General features: G+C 40.2%; 1 protein-coding gene across 1 annotated transcript in view; it reads right to left on the bottom strand.

Moving 5' to 3' along the window:
• LOC126418509 (activating signal cointegrator 1 complex subunit 3) overlaps window positions 1-21,637 on the bottom strand; it is a 238,365-nt gene that overhangs the window by 95,311 nt on the left and 121,417 nt on the right. The window contains exon 22 of the mRNA XM_050085303.1: window positions 7,375-7,516. Coding sequence (XP_049941260.1) covers window positions 7,375-7,516 — 142 coding nt within the window. The remainder of the gene's footprint in view (window positions 1-7,374; window positions 7,517-21,637) is intronic.

Raw genomic sequence — 21,637 nt, 5'->3', positions numbered from 1 at the left:
CCCATAAGATATTTAGCCAGATTTGTGACTATATCAACAATTTCCTCACAAGCAGAACGAATTCTCTACGTGATGGAAAATGAACCACAGACACAAAAGTAATATTTGGTGACTCCCGTAGAAGCATAATACGACCATTCTTGTTAATGTCACAATAATGACTCTTCGCTGATAGTAAAATTATGTATGAGGTGGAATAATCACATTATCATAATTATGTTAGGCTTCAGTTTACACAACCTGTGGCTATTCATTTGTACACTGATGTTTTTCTTAATATCGTCACACTTCCAATTGATCAATATTCGTTTCAGAGAGGGTGTGGGCGAGGGCAGGGGGGGGGGGGGGGGCAGAGAGGAAGGGGGAGAGGGGGGGGGAGAGAGACGGGGTGGGGTGGGGTGGGGGGGAGCAGTGTGATGGACAATAGGGCAAACAAATAATAGTCATCACAGAGAATGAAATTACCAACTTGTTACTCATTCTATTTTTGATAAACCTGAGTACATGTCTAATATTTTACTCAACAATGTTTCTTTTTTCCCCAAGCTTGGGATTGCTAGCCTCACTAATTGCTCCTCTTTAACCAAATGAAAGAGGGACTTCTTCCTTCTGTTTCACCATTTGTCAACATTTTATCGTTTTTCTGCTCAGTTACCTCTATGTCACTTCAATTTTCTTTCTATCATCATGATTTGGTTTTCACCTTCATGCCTGAATCTCAGTTGTTAGTCCAGAGTTAAAGAAAAAAATCACAAGCATGCACACGCGCAAGTGCGTGCATGCACCCCCCCCCTCCCCCCCATACACACACACACACACACACACACACACACACACACACACACACACACACACACACCTTCATAAGGCAAGACGCATGCGCGCGCGCGCGCGCCGCGCGCGCGCGCGCGCGCGCTGCGCGCAGCGCGCGCGCGCGCGCACACACACACACACACACACACACACACACACACACACACACACATCTTCACCACCCTCCCCCCTTCCCAAGGCAAGACCCAGCATTCTGGACGGGACAAAGTAATTACGAACACTGGGTGACCTTCCTCCTTTGAGCTTGTTTCCCCCACTTCAGACCAAATTGCCTAGTCTTTTCTTTGGGTTTTCCTCTTGGTCAACTTGTCACTCTTGAAATTAAACACAAAAAGATTACCCACTCTGGATATTTTCTTGTATGATCTCTACTAACTATATGTCACTTTTTTATTTCCCCAATCCATTTCACGACCTCTGTTTAGGCTTTACTCCTGGTTTTATAAACTTAAACTATTTATATTTTAACCCTATAAAAGTCTTGTAAATTCACATACTGAAAAATATGTAAAATAGAGGAAAGGCAACCACTTACCTACAGAGAATCTGACAGATGGTACATCATGTGCTTTTGGCAAACTACGTTAACTATCTCTGCTTCTCACATAGAGCGCCATGACTATCAGCCGTTTCACAGGGGAGCTTTTGTTGTTTGCCATTCAGTCGCCAATATTTTGAACAGGTAAGTTTCTTGCATTACTCATTCATTACAATTTTTCTACAAATGTGATACTGTGTCAGTTACTTCATGCAACTGTCCCATTTGGGCGTTTTTGTTACAGAAAGTATGAATTTTTCAGGAAAGTCTTGGGTTAATAACCCTGACCATTTCTGCTACACAGTGGTAAATATTGTCAAGAAAAGCAATGACAGATTATAAATGATTTTGTAAAACAAAGCTATTGGGTTTGTTTTGGAAAACAATTTGGACAACAAAATAAATGTTTGGTCCCGCAGAATGTTTGTAAAACTTGCAGGGAGTCACTTCAAAATTGGAGACATGGAGGAAGGAAAGGGGCTCCCATTTGAAATATCAATGGCATGGACAGAGCCAAGAAACCATGTCAATGATTGCTACTTTTGTGCTGTGAATGTAAAAGGTATGAAGCAATACAAAAAGCGCTCTCGGGTTTATCCAAACATACAGACTGCTCAGCCACCAATCTTGCATTGTGAAGATTTGCCAATACTGGTATTTACCTTCTTATCAGACGATTATTGTGATGGTGTCAAAATGTTAAGACAGTCAGAGAAAAAGCAAAATTGAAAATAAATTTGAAGACTGCAGTCCAACACTGCAAGGCTTTTCTCAGGGTGAGCTAAATGACTTGATTTGCTATTTAAATCTATCTAACAAGGGAACCTCCCCATCGCACCCCCCTCAGATTTAGTTATAAGTTGGCACAGTGGATAGGCCTTGAAAAACTGAACACAGATCGATCGAGGAAACAGGAAGAAGTTGTGTGGAACTATGAAAAAATAAGCAAAATATAGAAACCGAGTAGTTCATGCGCAACATAGGCAATATCTAGGCACATGAGAACATAGGAACGCCGTGGTCCCGTAGTTTGCGTGAGCAGTTGCGGAACGGAAGGTCCTTGGTTCAAGCCTTCCCTCAAGTGAAGAATTTTAATTTTTTATTTTCGGTTTACATGACAAACTCTTATGTTTTCACCACTTTTTTGGGAGTGACTATCACATCCACAAGAAAACCTAAATCGGGCAAGGTAGAAGAATCTTTTTACCCATTTGCGAAGTGTATATGTTAGGTGGGTCGACAACATATTCCTGTCGTGTGACGCACATGCCGTCACCAGTGTCGTATAGAATATATCAGACGTGTTTTCCTGGATCAAATGTTTTCGGTTCCCATTGGAGAGGCACGTCCTTTCGTCTACTAATAGCACAGTACTGCGGTGCGGTCGCAAAACACAGACACTAAACTTATTACAGTGAACAGAGACGTCAATGAACGAACGGACAGATCATAACTTTGCGAAAATAAAGAAAGTAAAATTTTCACTCGAGAGTAGACTTGAACCCACGACGTTTAATTTCGCAGCTGCTCACGCTACCCACGGGACCACGGCACTCCTGAGTTTACACTATCCTGGATGTTGCCTATGTTGCGCATGGGCTATTCAGTTTGTATATTTTGCTTATTTTTTCATAGTTCCATACAACTTCTTCCTGTTTTCTTGATTGATCTGTGTTCAGTTTTTCAAGGCCTATCCACTGTGCCATCTTATAACTAAATGTGAGGGGGGTGCGATGGGGAGGTTCCCTTGTAAGAAATCAGCTGAGCTTTCTGTGTCAAGACTAAAAGAAAAACATTGCCTTCAGCCTGCTGTATCAATAACATTCTATCAAACTAGAGAGCAAGACATTCTTCCATATTTTAATGAGATGAATGATGACGTACATTGCAGAGATATTTCTGGGCTTTTAAATTTAATGGGTCTTCCAGTATAGCAATCAAAAGACTGGAGACTTTTTGTAGAAAGCTCAAAAAAAAGTTTTAAATGTGTGTTTCTGTATAATGGAAATAAATTAACTTCGATTCCAACCGCTCATGCAACTACTCTTGAGGAAGAATATCAAAATGTTAAACTTGTTTCAAATATAATTGCATTTCAACAACATCAATGGCCAGTTTAAGTGGCTTTAAAAATGGTGTATTTTTTATTGAGTAAGCAAACTGGATACACAAAATATCCCTGTATTCTTTGTCTGTGGGACAGTCGTGTGAACAATGAACTTTGTAGTAGGAAAGACTGGCTGCTGAGAATGAACCTGGCTATTTGAAAAGATAACATCACTCATGAACTGATGGCCACGCAGGAAAAAAAATCATTCTTCCACCACTGTATATTAAACTTGGGCTTATAAAATAGTTTGTTAAAGCTTCAGACCGGAATGGCGATTGGTTCAAATATATTTTGTCAGTCATTTCCTGGTCTCAGTGTAGAAAAGTTAAAAGCAGAAATCTTTGATGGGCCACAAATCCATACTCTTATACAAAATGATGTTGTCACAAATCACATTGTTGATTTGGAAGCATGGACAAGCTTTGTATCAGTAGTTAAAATTTTTTTGGGAATCATAAAGCTGAAGAATATTCCAAAATATTAGATAAAATGCTCCAGAATTTACAAAAACTAGGAGCTAATATGAGTGTCAAATTGCATGTTTTGCACAGACATTTAGATAAATTTACTGACAACTTGGGGGATTACAGCGAAGAACAAAGGGAACTGTTCCACCAGGACTTCAGAATTATGGAGGATTGAAATCACGGCTGTTGGGATCGCCATATGATGGCAGACTACTGCTGGAACTTCCAGAGAGAGTGTCCAGTCCAAAAACACTGAAGAAAATCCCATAAAAAACATTTTTCTTAATTTTTACTGATCTGTTTTAGTTGCTATGATTAATTTATTATTTTTTCCAGAATGAGATTTTCCACTCTGCAGCGGAGTGTGCGCTGATATGAAACTTCCTGGCAGATTAAAACTGTGTGCCCGACCGAGACTCGAACTCGGGACCTCTGCCTTTCGCGGGCAAGTGCTCTACCAACTGAGCTACCGAAGCACGACTCACGCCCGGTACTCACAGCTTTACTTCTGCCAGTACCTCGTCTCCTACCTAGGAGTTGGTAGAGCACTTGCCCGCGAAAGGCAAAGGTCCCGAGTTCGAGTCTCGGTCGGGCACACAGTTTTAATCTGCCAGGAAGTTTCTTATTATTTTTTGTTTCATTTATAACACTTTGTTTGAAATCATCTGACAACTTTACAATAAAAATTTAAAAAATTATTATTCTCCTTTTTATTCCAGTATAAATCAATTGCCTTTATCTCAGAAAGTAGACTCAATTCTGCAAAAATATTATTATTTTCGTATTCAGCAGATAAAAATTACAAGAAATTGATTGATAAACCCCATGCCGCTGAATCGGTATTACCCTGTGTTATCGAAAGTAGTTGTCTGCGTAGATGGAGGTGGGGAGGGGGAAGGGAATGGCGCACAAGGCAAAAAGGGGATAGCAAGTCTTTCAGCAGATGATTCAGTGGGTAGAGAGTAGAGATTATAAGGGATTAAGGAATAGAGATAAGGAGAGGAAGGAAGGAGGGGAAAGAGAGAGAGAGAGAGAGAGAGAGAGAGAGAGAGAGAGAGAGAGAGAGAGAGAGGGGGGGGGGGGAGGTGGGGGGGGGGGGGGTGCAGTGTGATGGACAATAGGGCAAACAAATAATAGTCATCACAGAGAATGAAATTACCAACTTGTTACTCATTCTATTTTTGATAAACCTGAATATGTACCTAATATTTTACTCAACCATGTTTTTCCCCAAGCTTGCGACTGCTAGCCTTACTAATTGTTCCTCTTTCACCAAACGAAAGAGGGACTTCTTCCTTCTGGTTCAACATTTGCCAACATTTTACCACTTTTCTGCTCAGTTACCTTTATGCCACTTCAACTTTTCTTTCTATCATCATGATTTGGTTTTCACCTCCATGCCTGAATCTCAGTAGTTAGTCCAGTGTAAAAAAAGTGTGCAAGCACTTTTTCATATGAAGTATTCGAACAAAGTTTTAAATAGTATGTCTGTCAGAATTCTCAATACGACTAAACAGTGGTGAAATTCTCAACATACGACAAAATCCTCAACAGATTAGGGGACCAGCCACCTACCTAACTGCCAATGAAAAGGTGCATAGTTGAAGTCCAGGACACACTGTTATTCAAAAGAAGAATTTTTTTATTCAACACATACGGCAATGAATTATTTGATTAATGTGCTGAAGCTGAAAGAGTGTGAGAGCTATGGAGGTTTGGCATTAGCAATTGAGAATCTGCTTATTCATAAACAATGTTGACCTCGAGAAGATCTTGCAGTATATCCCTGAAGAATATCAGCAATTTTAGGTTGATATTTTGTACAATCACTGATAATCTGAAGTAATTGTTTTCAGTTCTGCATTTGCATTGCCAAGTCATAACATAATAAGATTTTTTTGTTGTGTAATTTTTAAAAAAATGACAGATGCCTCTTATTAATGTTAAAGATAATTATTACTAATGTCATACATTTGTGTAAGTTTGTTGTATAAACCAGTTTTTATATGTTTCATAACTTTTGAAAGTAAAATTATTATTAAGTTGATAACAATAGCATGTTTCTGTGATAAATTTTCACAATCATTTGAGTTAATTTTAGAAAGAGAGAGAGAGAGAGAGAGAGAGAGAGAGAGAGAGAGAAAAGAAACGTAACTCCAATCACTCTGAGCACAGTTTCTCTGGGTCTACCAGAAGCTGGAGATTATACTGTATGTTAAATTATTCACCTATATAATGTTTAAAAAGGATGGAGCACATTTAGTGGAGTTATGCTGTTTCTAAAATGACCAATTCAATTGTGGCTCACTGATGTTTTAGTCAGAGGATACTGCGTGTTTCATTTTGTGAAGTGCAAGGTGTTACATTTCTGAACATTTAAAGCAAGTTTCCAATCTTTGCACCAACTTGAAATCCTATGAACATGTGACTGGATATTTGCACACCTATTTTCAGATTGTACTTCATTATAGATAACTGCATAATCTGCAAAAAGCCTGTGGTTACCATTAATAATGTCTGCAAAAACATTAATATACAATATGAACAGCAAGGATCCCAATACATTACTCTGGGCCACATCTGATTTTACTTCTACTTTTAGCCATGACTCTCAGCCTAAAGCAACATGCTTTATCCTCCCTACCAATGAATCCTCAATCCAGCCACACACTTTTGAAACCCTATATAATCACTGAGATCAGTACTGCTCACAGAATTTCAATGAATTTTTCTAAGAACTGTTTATGGTTTCATGATTCTGATTCATGTGGGGGCCAAGCACCAGACTTAAGTTTCTATGACAAACTAGGCTGCAACTTGCTAGACTTGTGCCATAGAACAGGGGACTGTAGAGTCCCTCTAAATAGGTTATGTATACCAGCTGTAGCCCCATGGAGGTTTTCTTAAGTAATCCTCTGCATGTCAAAAATCATAAACATACAAGTGATGCAAGAGGTGCCTACTCCCAAAGTATTAAAATTGGAGAGCAAGAAATTTGCACATCTGTCTTCAGTCATTTAGTAAATCTACATATACAATTTAAATAAAATTTAAGGTAGACAAGTGGGGAACATTTCTAAAGCTAGATCACTTGATGTGGAATCACCCTATTGTCACTAAACAGAAAATTCAGTTCAAATTAGAATCATACAAAGCTGTAAGATTTTGTATACAAACAGCTCGAGAAACACAATATCATACACTATGCATGTATGGTAGAAAGCAATACAGCACTGGTCAAGGTACAGTTATATTCATCGCAACTTCTTCTGGCACCCACGTAACACATTCTGATCATGTTTAATAATTTATTTTTCATTACCACATGCAGATGGGCACTAGACAAAGTGCTAAAGAGAGCACAGAATGCAAGAGACTAAGATAATTTTACCAATGAGATGATGTAAGGACACCAACTGCCTTACCTGAAGTCTGCCACGACCTGCAGGCGGATGCGAAGCACAGTGCGTGTGATGGGCTGGAGGTTTGCCACCAGGTCGACCATCGGGAATTCCTCCGCACAGCGCTTCACAATGTGTCCCATTTTGCTGTGCCTCAAAAGAATACCTACAATGACACAACTATGTAGTACAGTGCAGTTCTCAATCTTCTGACAATATTAATAAAATCATCAGTGTACAAATGAACAGCCAGAGGTAGACTCTTATTTCAATAACTTTTGCTCATCAGGCACCAGCATCCTCACATATTGCTGCTATAGTAATTAATATCAAGATGCTTGCCTCCGACTAGGAAAATAAGTCAAAATATTTTTAGAAAATAAAAGACAAATGTTTCTGGAAAGTTTTTATTAAAAGTAAGAAACAGATTAGAGATACATCTAACACACCTTTGAATGATGCTCGAAATCTTGTGTAGCAATAAAAACACTGAACCAAAAATATAGTTATCACTACTTTGCAAAATCACGTGATAAAATATTTAAAATCATAAAAAAAGAACCTTACCAACTGGAATGCTCATATGTTAATGCATTTAAAGAGCAAAAAAACAAAGATGCTGTAACTTACCAAACGAGAAAGTGCTGGTAGATAGACAAATTAAAAAACACACAAACACACACATAAATTTCAAGCTTTCGCAACCCAATGTTGCTTCATCAGGAAAGAGGGAAGGAGAGGGAAAGAGGGAAGGATGTGGGTTTTAAGGGAGAGGGTAAGGAGTCATCCCAATCCCGGGAGCGGTAAGACTTACCTTAGGGGGAAAAAAAGGACAGGTATACGCACGCACGCACGCACGCACGCACGCACACACACACACACACACACACACACACACACATCCATCCGCACATATACACACAGGCAGACATATATAAATGCAAAGAGGTTGGGGAGAGATGTCCGACGAGGCGGAAGTACAGAGGCAAAGATGTTGTTGAATGACAAGTGATGTACAAGGGGCGGCAACTTGAAATTAGCGGAGGTTGAGGCCTGGTGGGTAACAGGAAGAGAGAATATATTGAAGGGCAAGTTCCCATCTCCGGAGTTCGGATAGGTTGGTGTTGGTGGGAAGTATCCAGATAACCCGGACGGTGGAACACTGTGCCACGATGTGCTGGCCGTGCACCAAGGCATGTTTAGCCACAGGGTGATCCTCATTACCAACAAACACTGTCTGCCTGTGTCCATTCATGCAAATGGGCAGTTTGTTGCTGGTCATTCCCACATAGAAGGCTTCACAGTGTAGGCAGGTCAGTTGTTAAATCACGTGGGTGCTTTCACACGTGGCTCTGCCTTTGATCGTGTACAGCTTCCGGGTTACAGGATTGGAGTAGGTGGTGGTGGGAGGGTGCATGGGACAGGTTTTACACCGGGGACAGTTACAAGGGTAGGAGCCAGAGGGTAGGGAAGGTGGTTTGGGGATTTCATAGGGATGAACCAAGAGGTTATGAAGGTTAGGTGGATGGTGGAAAGACACTCTTGGTGGAATGGGGAGGATTTCATGAAGGATGGATCTCATTTCAGGGCAGGATTTGAGGAAGTCGTATCCCTCCTGGAGAGCCACATTCAGAGTCTGATTCAGTCCCAGAAAGTATCCTGTCACAAGTGGGGCACTTTTGGGGTTGTTCTGTGGGAGGTTCTGGGTTTGAGGGGATCAGGAAGTGGCTCTGGTTCTTTGCTTCTGTACCAGGTCAGGACGGTAGTTGCGGGAAGCAAAAGCTGTTTTCAGGTTATTGGTGTAATGGTTCAGGGATTCAGGACTGGAGCACATTCGTTTGCACGAAGTTCTAAGCTGTAGGGAAGGGCCGTTTGATATGGAATGGGTGGCAGCTGTCATAATGGAGGTACTTTTGCTTGTTGGTGGGTTTGATGTGGACGGATGTGTGAAGCTGGCCATTGGACAGATGGAGGTCAACGTCGAGGAAAGTGGCATGGGATTTGGAGTAGGACCAGGTGAATCTGATGGAATCGAAGGAGTTGAGGTTGGAGAGGAAATTCTGGAGTTCTTCTTCACTGTGAGTCCAGACAATGAGGATGTCATCAATAAATCTGTACCAAACTTTGGGTTGGCAGGCCTGAGTAACCAAGAAGGCTTCCTTTAAGCGACCCATAAATAGGTTGGCATACGAGGGGGCCATCCTGGTACCCATGGCTGATCCCTTTAATTGTTGGTACGTCTGGCCTTCAAAAGTGAAGACGTTGTGGGTTAGGATGAAGCTGGCTAAGGTAATGAGGAAAGAGGTTTTAGGTAGGGTAGCAGGTGATCGGTGTGAAAGGAAGTGCTCCATCGCAGCAAGGCTCTGGACGTGTGGGATATTTGTGTATAAGGAAGTGGAATCAATGGTTACAAGGATGGTTTCCGGGATAACAGATTGGTTAAGGATTCCAGGCGTTCGAGAAAGTGGTTGGTGTCTTTGATGAAGGATGGGAGACTGCATGTAATAGGTTGAAAGTGTTGATCTACGTAGGCAGAGATACGTTCTGTGGGGGCTTGGTAACCAGCTACAATGGTGCGGCCGGGATGTTTGGGTTTGTGAATTTTAGGAAGTAGGTAGAAGATAGGGGTGTGGGGTGTCGGTGGGGTCAGGAGGTTGATGGAGTCAGGTGAAAGGTTTGAAAGGTTTTGTAGGGGGCCTAAGGTTCTGAGGATTCCTTGAAGCTCCGCCTGGACATCAAGAATGGGATTGCCTTGGCAAACTTTGTATGTAGTGTTGTCTCTGAAAGCTGACGCAATCCCTGAGCCGCATACTCCCGACCATCAAGTACCACGGTCGTGGAACCCTTGTCAGCTGAAAGAATGACGATGGATCGGTCAGCCTTCAGATCACGGATAGCCTGGGCTTCAGCTGTGGTGATGATGGGAGTAGGATTAAGGTTTTTCAAGAAAGATTGAGAGGCAAGGCTCAAAGTAAGAAATTCCTGGAAGGTTTGGAGGGGGTGATTTTGAGGAAGAGGAGGTGGGTCCCGCTGTGACGGAGGACAGAACTGTTCCAAGCAGGGTTCAAATTGGATAGTGTCGTGGGGAGTTGGATCATTAGGAGTAGGATTAGGATTATTTTTCTTGGTGGCAAAGTGATATTTCCAGCAGAGAATACGAGTGTAGGACAGTAAATCTTTGACGAGGGCTGTTTGGTTGAATCTGGGAGTAGGGCTGAAGGTGAGTCCTTTGGATAGGGCAGAGATTTCGGATTGGGAGAGAGATTTGGGAGAAAGGTTAACTACTGAATTGGGGTGTAGTGGTTCCAGATTGTGTTGACTAGAATTCTGAGGTTTTGGGGGGAGTGGAGCTGGAAGTGGGAGATTGAGTAGATGGGAGAGACTGGGGCTGTGTGCAATGAGAGGAGGTTGAGGTTTGTTGGAATGGTTGTGGAGGGTGAGTGAGTTGCCTTTCCGGAGGTGGGAAACCAGGAGATTGGATAGTTTTTGGAGGTGGAGGGCGGCATGCTGTTCTCATTTGCGGTTAGCCTGTAGGAAGATGCTCTGAACAGACGGTGTGGATGTGGGAGAGGAAAGATTGAGGACTTTGATTAGGGATAGGAGTTGACGGGTGAGTTCATTGGCTTAGTTGATGTGTAGGTGAAGGATTAGGCGGGTGAGGGTTATGGATTGTTCAGTTTGGAACTGGTATAGGGACTGATGGAAAGAAGGGTTACAGCCAGAGATGGGAACTTTAAGTGTGAGGCCTTTTGGGGTAATGCCAAATGTCAGACAAGCCTGAGTAAATAAAATATGGAAGTGTAATCTGGCTAGGGCGAAGGCATGTTTGTGGAGGGAATGTAAATAAAACTTAATGGGGTGTCGTTGCGCGGATGTTGTGAGGGTGACATGGTATTAGAAAGTGGAAAGTGTAACATGAGGCTAAAGTGAAAATAAAAATATATGGGGAGAGATAAAGGGGAACTAGAAAGCAACTGGAGTTCTGGTGTACTCTGCAATGGAGTGAGTGCTGATTTGAAATTTCCTGGCAGATTAAAACTGTATTCCAAAGCGAGTCTCAAAACTGGGACCTTTGCCTTTTTTGGGCAAGTGCTTTACTGACTGAGCCATCCCATCACAGCACATGACCCACCCTCAAAGCTTTATTCCCACCAGTACTTCATGTCCTACCTTCTGAATATATATCCTTTCTTCCCGGACTGCTAGGTGTGAAGCAAAACTAGTGTGCAGGTTGGAGGGTAAGAGATGAGGTACTTGCAGAAGTAAAGGTGTAAGGGTGGTCGTAAAACATGTTCGGGTAGCTCTGTGGTAGTGCACTTGCCCATGAAAGGTGGAGGTCTTAGGTTTGAGTCTCAGTCTAGCACACAGTTTTCATCCACCTGGAAGTTTCAATCAACATTTCTTTTCTTATTTCTTTTTTTTTAAATTGTGTAATTTATAGGGAGTTTTTGATTTCAGCTTGCACAAACATTTGACCAATAAGTAAGATAATTTGAGACTTGTGACTGTAAATCTGAACATGAATTATAATGGCTGCTGTTCCCCCAGCATGAATCACAGCATACACTTTTTGTTTTAATTACTACACTTACAACTCTAATTCATGATCAGAGAAGAAGAGCCACATAATTAGCTTGCACTCTAAGCAATGTTTTCCACTGGGAAACAAAACTCCAACATACTGCCAAAATAGATAACTAAAACAATCAAGTTTAAAAATGCAATTAAAGCATACCACATAACCTTCCACTAGTTGTAGTGTTCTCTGCAATGAGATTGAATGTGGTGTACCAAATTGATCACATCACTTATTCACTAGCTTTCTTTTAATTAAATTTTACTGACTGAATACCTCAAATGGCAAATATCTTTGCAGAATGGCAAAGATGATGTAAGAACACAACAACAGAAATATTAATCATTCCACTGTCTCATAATCTCTGTTGGACTGGACAAACAAATGAGAAATTTTACTGCAGTGACAGCAAAAAATTTCAGTGTGCATAAAACAGTTTGTATTTTGATGTGTTTTGCAATAACACTTGCCGAGTTTTTTCTTTACTCTGCAGATTTCAAAATTTTTTTCATATTGACCCCAGTTTCATTTTCTTCATTTCTGCAATTGTAATGCTTCCCCTTAATATGTTGGCCTACAATGTGTTAGCCTCTGCTGAAGATACATGTTAATTCCTGAGATCTCCAAACTACTTCTAAGCTAATGAGGCAAACCTAAACCAAGAGATAGTTGTTTCAGAAATGCTTTTTCTCCTGACACAATTTTCATTTTTGTCAAAAAATATTACATGTGCACTGATGCCACTTCATATTGGCCACTGTAAAAAATATAATTGCAGACAACAGCACACACATTTCCTGCAACACTGTATGGAGCAGTCAACTTGTCTATAGTGTCAACTCCACATTTCGTACCATCATAAAACCTTATAATGGATGGCTTCTGTTTATTTACAGTGTTGTTTATCTGCAGTGTCAGTATCCATTAACAGGCTGTATATGCGGACAAGGAAAAAACATTCCCGGATTTATCGGTTAAAAATACACTGTCTCCTGGATGAAAACACGCTTTTTCCGTGTTATGTGACAGTATATTTTCCCTTATCAATCCTATTTTCTCTTATCAATCCTTCAAATGGTTGTGGTTTTATACACGGGCATAGAATTTCCCGGCACTTTAGAAAATGAAACTCAGGGAAAAAGACACATTTTGGAAACGTCTTTGATGTGCAGCAACATGTATGCTGCGTATTTTTGTATTACTAAAGTATAAATTGGAATTCCACTGAACACCGCATGTTACTTTCCGAATCATTGAAACCAAGATTGCGATGCGCTTTTGTAGGCCAGTCATAGCTCATGTCACGTGATCTCGCCAGCCGATGACAGCGGATATTCGAGCATAGGACACGTGATGTAGTAGCTAACAGGAACATTGCTGTTAAGTAGCTCGAACACACAAACAGGGAAAGTTAAAAGTTTAAATTAATATACATAGTGTTGCTATAAGAAAAGCAAAGCTTTCACATATAATATTGGTCTCTAAGGTTAATAAGCTGCAAGAGAAGCTAAGCTTCCACATATAATGTTGATCTTTTTCGCACGTGTTACACTTTAAGATGTATCACACAAATGTGCCAGTACAATTTTTAATAATGACATAAATGTCTGATCGTCAGGGTTCGAAATTCTTCTAAATGGTTCGTCATCAAAGAGTTGATTTTTAAATGAGAGTCAAACGCTCTGTGATTTAATAAGTTCATGGTACATTCTTGCACATAGTTCAAGTTACGTAAAAGTATATTTACTTTGAAAGTAACACTTTTCAAACCACTATTCGCAATATTTTCCCAAGACCTGTTAGAAATAGGTTTGTTTCAGCAGTTGCCAGAGAGCACAGGTAACAGGCGACACCGCACTTGCGCAGCTATCATGTTGCAGGAAGCCCATATATATGTAGATGTAAAACATTGAAAGATCATAGATTATGTCATAAAAGAAACAAGACATCAGACGATACTCCAAGAGCATCGGAATTCCATGAACCATATTAAAATGAGCACATTTAAAGTGCGTACTTAAAGTGCACATTTGAATGTCCAGATTCCCAATGAAGTAGACCTCGACCTGATATTAAGCTTTTCAGTGTGGTTTTCGGAATGTAAATTTTCTTGGAGCACCAGTACTGTATTATATCATGTTTGGTTCTTTATTATGGCATAATGCCATATGTGCTAAAAAATGAAAACGTGCACTTGAAATGCAGCAAACAGTTGAAACTAGCCAGTACTGTGGAATGAAACATTTCGTTTCAAATACATTGACTGTCTCTGCAGAAAAGGTTTATAAAAGTCAAATTTCTTTAGCAAACAGACAAAAATAACTTCATTGTTCCGCAAGGCGATTAATGCTTGACTGCCAGAAAGGTGGAAATAAAATAAAATCTGAAACTAATGACATATTTTTTTAGCCTTCCGTAATTATGTCAATGTATTTTAATTCACTTGATAGCTCCCGGTCACAGATATCAGTTTTGTTTTCATTTGACGTGAGAGTAAACGAAGGGCAAACAGCAAAATCACTAAGTGTAAACACGGGTCATGTGGAGACTACCCACTATAATTCAGACTGCTCTGCACATCAGCCCCAGATCTACAATATTTGGGAACCGGGCCAATACTAAAAAAAAATCGAATTTTCAAAAACATGTTTATCTTGTAGCGCACATCTTTCTGAAAAGTCAGAAACATAAAACATATGTGTTCGAGGAAATTTAAGACATATTATTTGGTCTTAAGTATGCCAAAGTGCAGTGCCACACTTCTTCATAAAGCATTCTTCTACTGCACATCACTGTATTTCGCTCTGTGGAATTGAAACATGTATATTTTGTAATGGCTGCTAACAAATTATATTCAGGACAGTGGAAATTGAAATGTCCTATGGTGCCTCTCCTGCTCCCAGTCGGCCGGTTTGACAGCCTGACACTGCCGCCCCCCCCCCCCCCCCCCCCCTCCCAAAAAAAAAGAACCCTCGCAATTAATAGCGGATGGGATTATTTGTAATCGGGAGAACAAGAACTCTTCAGAAAATCTTAACTCTTTATTGCCTATTAGCTAATAACTTACTGTTTAGTGTGACATAAAATTAAATATAGGATACAGAAAACCAATAAAGACAAGAGATAAGCAAGAAATTACGTATTTCTTCAATCCTTAGCTCCTAGAATTTTTTTCTTTCTAATCTTACTACAGCTTTACATGGCATGCTTTCCTTTCTGCAAAAGAAATTATTACCTCATCAAAGTTCATCAAACGTTTTGCTACATGAAAAATCGAAATGTCGTTATTTAATACAGAAAAAGCTGTTAACACAAATAATACCCACGACTGGTGCGGTTCCTCGATCTGATTACGTCTATTTTGTAACTGTCTGCTAGATAAAACAAAATAGGCCTTTCTAATATGGCAGCAATTTTGTAATACACACCAAATAAACGAGACTGTTTTGGCACAAACGGCCATTTTTATAACATGACAGAATATAATTCACGAAGTACCAATGTCAAATGCCTATTACGCCTATTACAAGCAAAAAATCTGTACGTTAGGAAATAGTTTCACATTTCATTCATACACACCAATTTCTCAAGCATGTGATCAAAAAGTAGTACTCCGAAATTTTTATATAAATTTGGAATTATCTTATTCTTCCATAATTTGTATTATGTCCCCGTTTCTTCTTCTTCCTAGTTCTAACAAATAATCTTGTCATCACCAATTCTGTAGCTATTCCTGCCATTGTCAAAATTTGTTCGCCGATTAACTTCACTAACCCTGCCGGATCACAGGTTTAGTTATACCGCGATTATTTTCCGGTTAGGTGTTATTATGTGTTCGTACAACACGTTTTTCACGTTACTTCCAGATAGAACTCAAGTGGCTGCTAGCCGGGGACTGTACTACTAGTCCTTACTAGTGTAGCGATCTGGTCGAAAATTTTCTGTCAAAATTTCATTTTCTTGGATACACCGAGAAGATAATATGTAATCTCTCTCACCTGTTATTCCTGTCAGTCATTTATTTCCATTCTGGTAGTCTGAATATACGGATTTCGCTAGTAATTATAACAACACTTTATCATTTGTAAACCCAGTCAACCACATAATCAGACAGCGATTGGCATTCATCTGTTCAGCTTTACTCTGCTCAGCTCGTATAGCCCCATCTCTTTTGTCTGTGGCAAGTTTATTTCTAGATGCGACGAGGCTTCTCCTGACAGAGACGTCACGTACACTATGTATGCATTCAAAAATCAAGTTATGATTCATTCAGAAATCAACTTAAAATGTGTTCAAAAATGTTCAACAACCAACAGGGAAGCGTTTCAAAATCATATGAATAATCGATAGACCAACATGCATTGGATGGTAAGCGCTTTATGAAATAAGTTTGTTTCCTCAAGAATATGAATTTGACACCCCCTTTTCCTGGTAGCATCTAGCTGCTTGCTGAGACTGCTTACACAGCCAACAGCCACATTCCCGTAGCCAGAAGCGGGAGACTCTACTACTCAAATGCTACTCAACTGTGCTTCTGCATGAGCCTGCTCGTAACTGCTAAAATGAATTTAATTAAACAGTTGTGACTTCACTCTCATCGGAGGCAATTTGTTGTTATGAAGTATTGCATAGTCTTCCTAAAGCCTTTGACACATTTTGCAGTTGACAGACGCTTGCATGAGCAATGTGTGTCATTGTTGTATATGGCGGATTTCATTTGCAATTTAAGCTATTTTCGTTTTTTTTCTCTCGTTTATGTTTTATTGTTGAAGTATTATTCTGCAGTAGCGGGTTACAGTAATATCCTTTGTTAGAGTATCAGTTCTTAACAGTCAAAATTACAAAAATTTAACTGAAAATTAAAACAATGAAAAATTTCCGGAATTCTAAAAAAATCTCGGGTTTTTCCCGGTTTTCTCCTGGATGAAAAAATTACCGGGTTTTTCCCGGATCGTATACACCCTGATTAAATTACTTTCATACAAGCTAGATGGCAGGTTCACATACTTCCCCTTCTTTAGAAACATACAAAACTAGAGTACGGCATTTCTCGAACCCATGAAGTGAATTGTGGACAGCCTTTCCTTTACTGGCAGTAAGCTCCACAGGAATTGCACGTCTGTTTTTCTCCACAGCCCTGACAAAAGAAAGATTTTTCCTTCCAAACTGTTCTACCAGGAAAATACTGATAAACCAACTGTCTGCCATCACATTTTGACCTGACTGATAAATAGGTTAACAGAGCCGCAGAACATCATTTGAGTGTTTGTTGCTTACATTTTACGATCCCTGGTTGCAACCTAGCACTCAGATAATATGCCCTGGAGATATCCGTATAACAATGGCAGCTGAAGGGGCATGGAAATCTCCACTTTCCTGCATGAGTGTCATTTATTGCTTACTGTACTCTCTGATGGGTATAGTCTGAACTATTTGCTAGCAAAGCGTGGAGTAGGAAGAGTATAGATGTTAGTGTCAGTATATTTGACCACTTGTATGATCATGATAGTTGTGAAATCTGCAGCTATATGAAGGTGATCTTATGTGCCAGGAGTCAACGCACACGATGGTGCACCACTGGCAAGGTGCTTTGTGTGACAACGATATGTTTCATGATTTATTTGCAGATTCATTATTGGATGTATCGAGCAATACAAGAGAATGATAACAGTGATAATACTAGTGATCGTGGCTGTGAGCTTGGGCTCTGTATGTCAACTAAACACTGGAAACATATATCTAAAAACAAAGATGATGTGACTTACCAAATGAAAGTGCTGGCAGGTCGACAGACACACAAACAAACACAAACATACACACAAAATTCAAGCTTTCGCAACAAACTGTTGCCTCATCAGGAAAGAGGGAAGGAGAGGGAAAGACGAAAGGAAGTGGGTTTTAAGGGAGAGGGTAAGGAGTCATTCCAATCCCGGGAGCGGAAAGACTTACCTTAGGGGGAAAAAAGGACGGGTATACACTCGCGCACACACACACATATCCATCCACACATATATGTGTAAGGTAAGTCTTTCTGCTCCCGGGATTGGAATGACTCCTTACCCTCTCCCTTAAAACCTACTTCCTTTCGTCTTTCCCTCTCCTTCCCTCTTTCCTGATGAGGCAACAGTTTGTTGCGAAAGCTTGAATTTCGTGTGTATGTTTGTGTTTGTTTGTGTGTCTGTCGACCTGCCAGCACTTTCATTTGGTAAGTCACATCATCTTTGTTTTTAGATATATTTTTCCTACGTGGAATGTTTCTCTCTATTATAAACACTGGAAACAGCCGCACATGTTAGTGAGTGATGGTGATGCTAGTAGTGACAATGAGGTAAGTGTTTGTTTACATGGAATGGATACAAGCAATGGCTATACTAAGGACAATCCAGTCACACGTTTGGAAGCTTTTGTAGATCAGCCAGGCCTTACACTTGTTCCCCCATGATCCATGTACTATTTCAGAGATTGTAACTTGCTTTTTTGGTAACAAATTACTTGATATTTTCGTAAAACATTATAATCTATAGAATTTACGTAAGTATAAAACATCACCCATGACACTAAAGTCGATAGAAATTTCGGTTGTTGAAATGAAATGATTTTTTAGTGATCATACTCATAAAGGGAAAATTTAGAAAGAAAAGTTATCAGGAACACTGGAGCACAGAGCCTTCAACCAAAACTCCTGTTGTGAGACAGCTGGTAAGTCACAACTGATGGGAACAGATATGAAATGCACGGCTCTGTACGGTTTGCCCAGTTCTCCAACATTTTGTGGACCGTTTTCAGACCGTATGTATGAACCCACCTATGAGATATCACTTGATGATACACTGGAGAGGTCGCCAAAGGTTTAGGACGTATACTTGTGGAAAGCTGGTGAAATATGGCCTATTTGTGCAAATGTCATGTGAAGCCACAATAAGTTACATATATAATGTGGAAATATATAGTGCGGAAGAGATAGACTGGACAAAATCATTTTTTCTGTACTGTCACCACACTTAAAGACATCTGGCATCATGTCAGTCATGACAACTACCATAACAGTGTGATAATTGTAGGTACCGTATTTACTCTAATCTAAGCCGCACTTTTTTTTTTTTTTTTTTCGGTTTTTGTAATCCAGAAAACCGCCTGCAGCTTAGAATCGAGTGCAAAGTAAGCGGAAGTTCTATACAATGTTGGTAGGTGCCGCCACAACTAACTTCTGGCGTCTAATATATGATTTGTAGGCACAAAGATAAATACTGGCGCCAAAACCTCTGCGTCAGTAAATAAATTTTAAAAAAAGGTGGAAGACGAGCTTTTTTCTCCACCCCGAGTTTTGACCACTGCATTTTCATACATTATCCAACGAAGTAAATATAAATTCCGTATTGTTCATCTTTGAATGTAGCAGCCTTTCAATGTACTACGAAAATCCGACTAGCAAGACTGTTTGGGATGTTTGTCAATATAGCCAACTGTATGTTCTGAATTTTTTCCTACCTGTGACAAGAGATGGCTCCTTATAGGAACTTTTATGAATTGTGAATCACATGCAGTATTCTCTTCACCATAAGAATAATACAAATATAAACATTTTGCCATGTATTCTTTCATGTTTGCTGCTATCTCATTTAAATCTTGTCTGCCTAATACTACGAAGCTAGAGTGAGACAACAGCAAAAGCGGAAGAATATACATATCATGTCATGTTTATATTCGTATTATTCTTATGCCGAATAGTGATACAGTCAGAAATGAAGCACGACAATTGACTAGATTTTTAAATCTAAGATGACTCTAATTTCTGAGCAGAATGTAATGTACTAAAGAGGTGTCTGCAAAGATTTTCAAACAGAGAAAATTTTTCACTAAACTCTCGTTCAGAACATCTTCTATCATACGAAGTTTATTATTTGGTTCTTGTTGATCATTATCAAAGAAAGCAGCAGTGTAAGTAACAACAAATAGCAGTCTCTTGCCATTGTTTTGCTAATGAGACAATTCGTCTTTTTTTTTTTTATTGAAAGCGGCGGTAGCGCGCAGAAAAGCAAGACATGTCGCGAGCGGCAAGAGGTCGTAAACACTCATTATCAGAATGCGACAAACAATGCGTGACACAGTACAATAATGGGTTGGGTTGTTTAGGGGAAGGAGACCAGACAGCGAGGCCATCTGGCTCATCGGATTAGGGAAAGATGGGGAAGGAAGTCAGCCGTGCCCTTTGAAAGGAACCATCCCGGCATTTGTCTGGAGCGATTTAGGGAAATCACGGAAAACCTAAATCAGGATGGCCAGACGTGGGATTGATCTGCCGTCCTCCCGAATGCGAGTCCAGTGTCTAACCACTGCGCCACCTCACTCGGTAGTACAATAATGCATTTTCAGCTTAGAGTGACTAAAACACCTATAACAAAGAGAACGGCACTTATCAGATCAAAGAAAAATAAGCAATCAATTCAAACCAGAGCACGTGAAAAAGGAAGGGTACCCGTATAAATACGGATGGAGCACCTGACACATAGCAATGGCTACCTGGTAAAGCTTAATTGCTACGCTTACGACTCGAACCAAGCTACTGTAGCTGTACCCGGCAAAGCTTAACTGCTAAGCTTACAACTCGAACCAAACTACTGTAGCTGTATTGTCATTCATTCGACCTAAATTGTTTCTCATATTACAATGGACCAACTTTTTTTCGATTTGGAGGTGCGGCCTAAAACTTTTCTCTCCCCTTGAATTTAGAGTCTCAAATTTCAGGTGCGGCTTAGATTTGGGAAAATTTTTTTTCCTTGATTTCTAGTCTCATTTTGCAGGTGCGTCCTAGATTCGAGTAAATACGGTAACCTGCTTGCTTGGAAGACTAGGGTCTGTGGGAGAATAAGGGCTAACAGTGGACTTCCACCTGAGATATCAACTGTTGTACACAATCTCAGGAAAGGGGAAAGTCTGTACTACTGGAAAGGAGGTGTGATTTTACAACGTTGGTAGTACAAGTGGGTGGTGCAAATGGTCAGCACTGTAGAGCGAGCTATTATGAAGAATTAAAATAGCAAGAGAGGTGTTGTGAGTAAGCCTGTGTCCTTCAGTACAATAAATACATTTAGGGCGCATTTGTTGTACTACTCAATCCAGAGAAAGATTGTAAAAAAACAGAGCAAGAATGGAATCCTCTACTTGATCACCTGTGCCCTATTCAATGCCTTCATAGTGTGTAGAACACAAGAGTCCTGAAAAGAAGATGAAGTACAAGTCACTTACATTGGAGACAGCCAAATACTGGGTGTCGATTTAGAAGCCAGAAGTGAATGACTGAGGAGATGATGGAGCACAACATGAAGGCCCCAGGAAAACTTCCACACCTCTTAACACTTAAACAGGACTGTCCTCAAAAGACTGTCAGGGGATATGAGGAAACACAAACTGGAGGAAATTGTTGAATTGTCGGATCAAGGACCAAGAAACACTCTTCCAAGGGACCTCTTCACAAGGGAGTGTGCTTTGGGAAGTACCAAACATTTAAGAACTACTAGAACATCTGGTGCGTAGGAATTCAAAGTTTGAACGTAATACGAGTGTCATTCACAAAGTGAGTTCCATTTCTATTCCTATCCACGGCAGTTACTCTGACTCACAAAGAAGACATGTACGCCATTTTTAGAACGCTGCTGCCGACGTGTGCTTTGTAGTGCTTCTTTACATAATGTCAGCCGTAATTGAAAATGC

The sequence above is a fragment of the Schistocerca serialis genome, chromosome 9, assembly GCF_023864345.2.
Source record: "Schistocerca serialis cubense isolate TAMUIC-IGC-003099 chromosome 9, iqSchSeri2.2, whole genome shotgun sequence".
Lineage (NCBI taxonomy): Eukaryota > Metazoa > Arthropoda > Insecta > Orthoptera > Acrididae > Schistocerca > Schistocerca serialis.
This window is presented reverse-complemented; position numbering and strand designations above follow the sequence as displayed.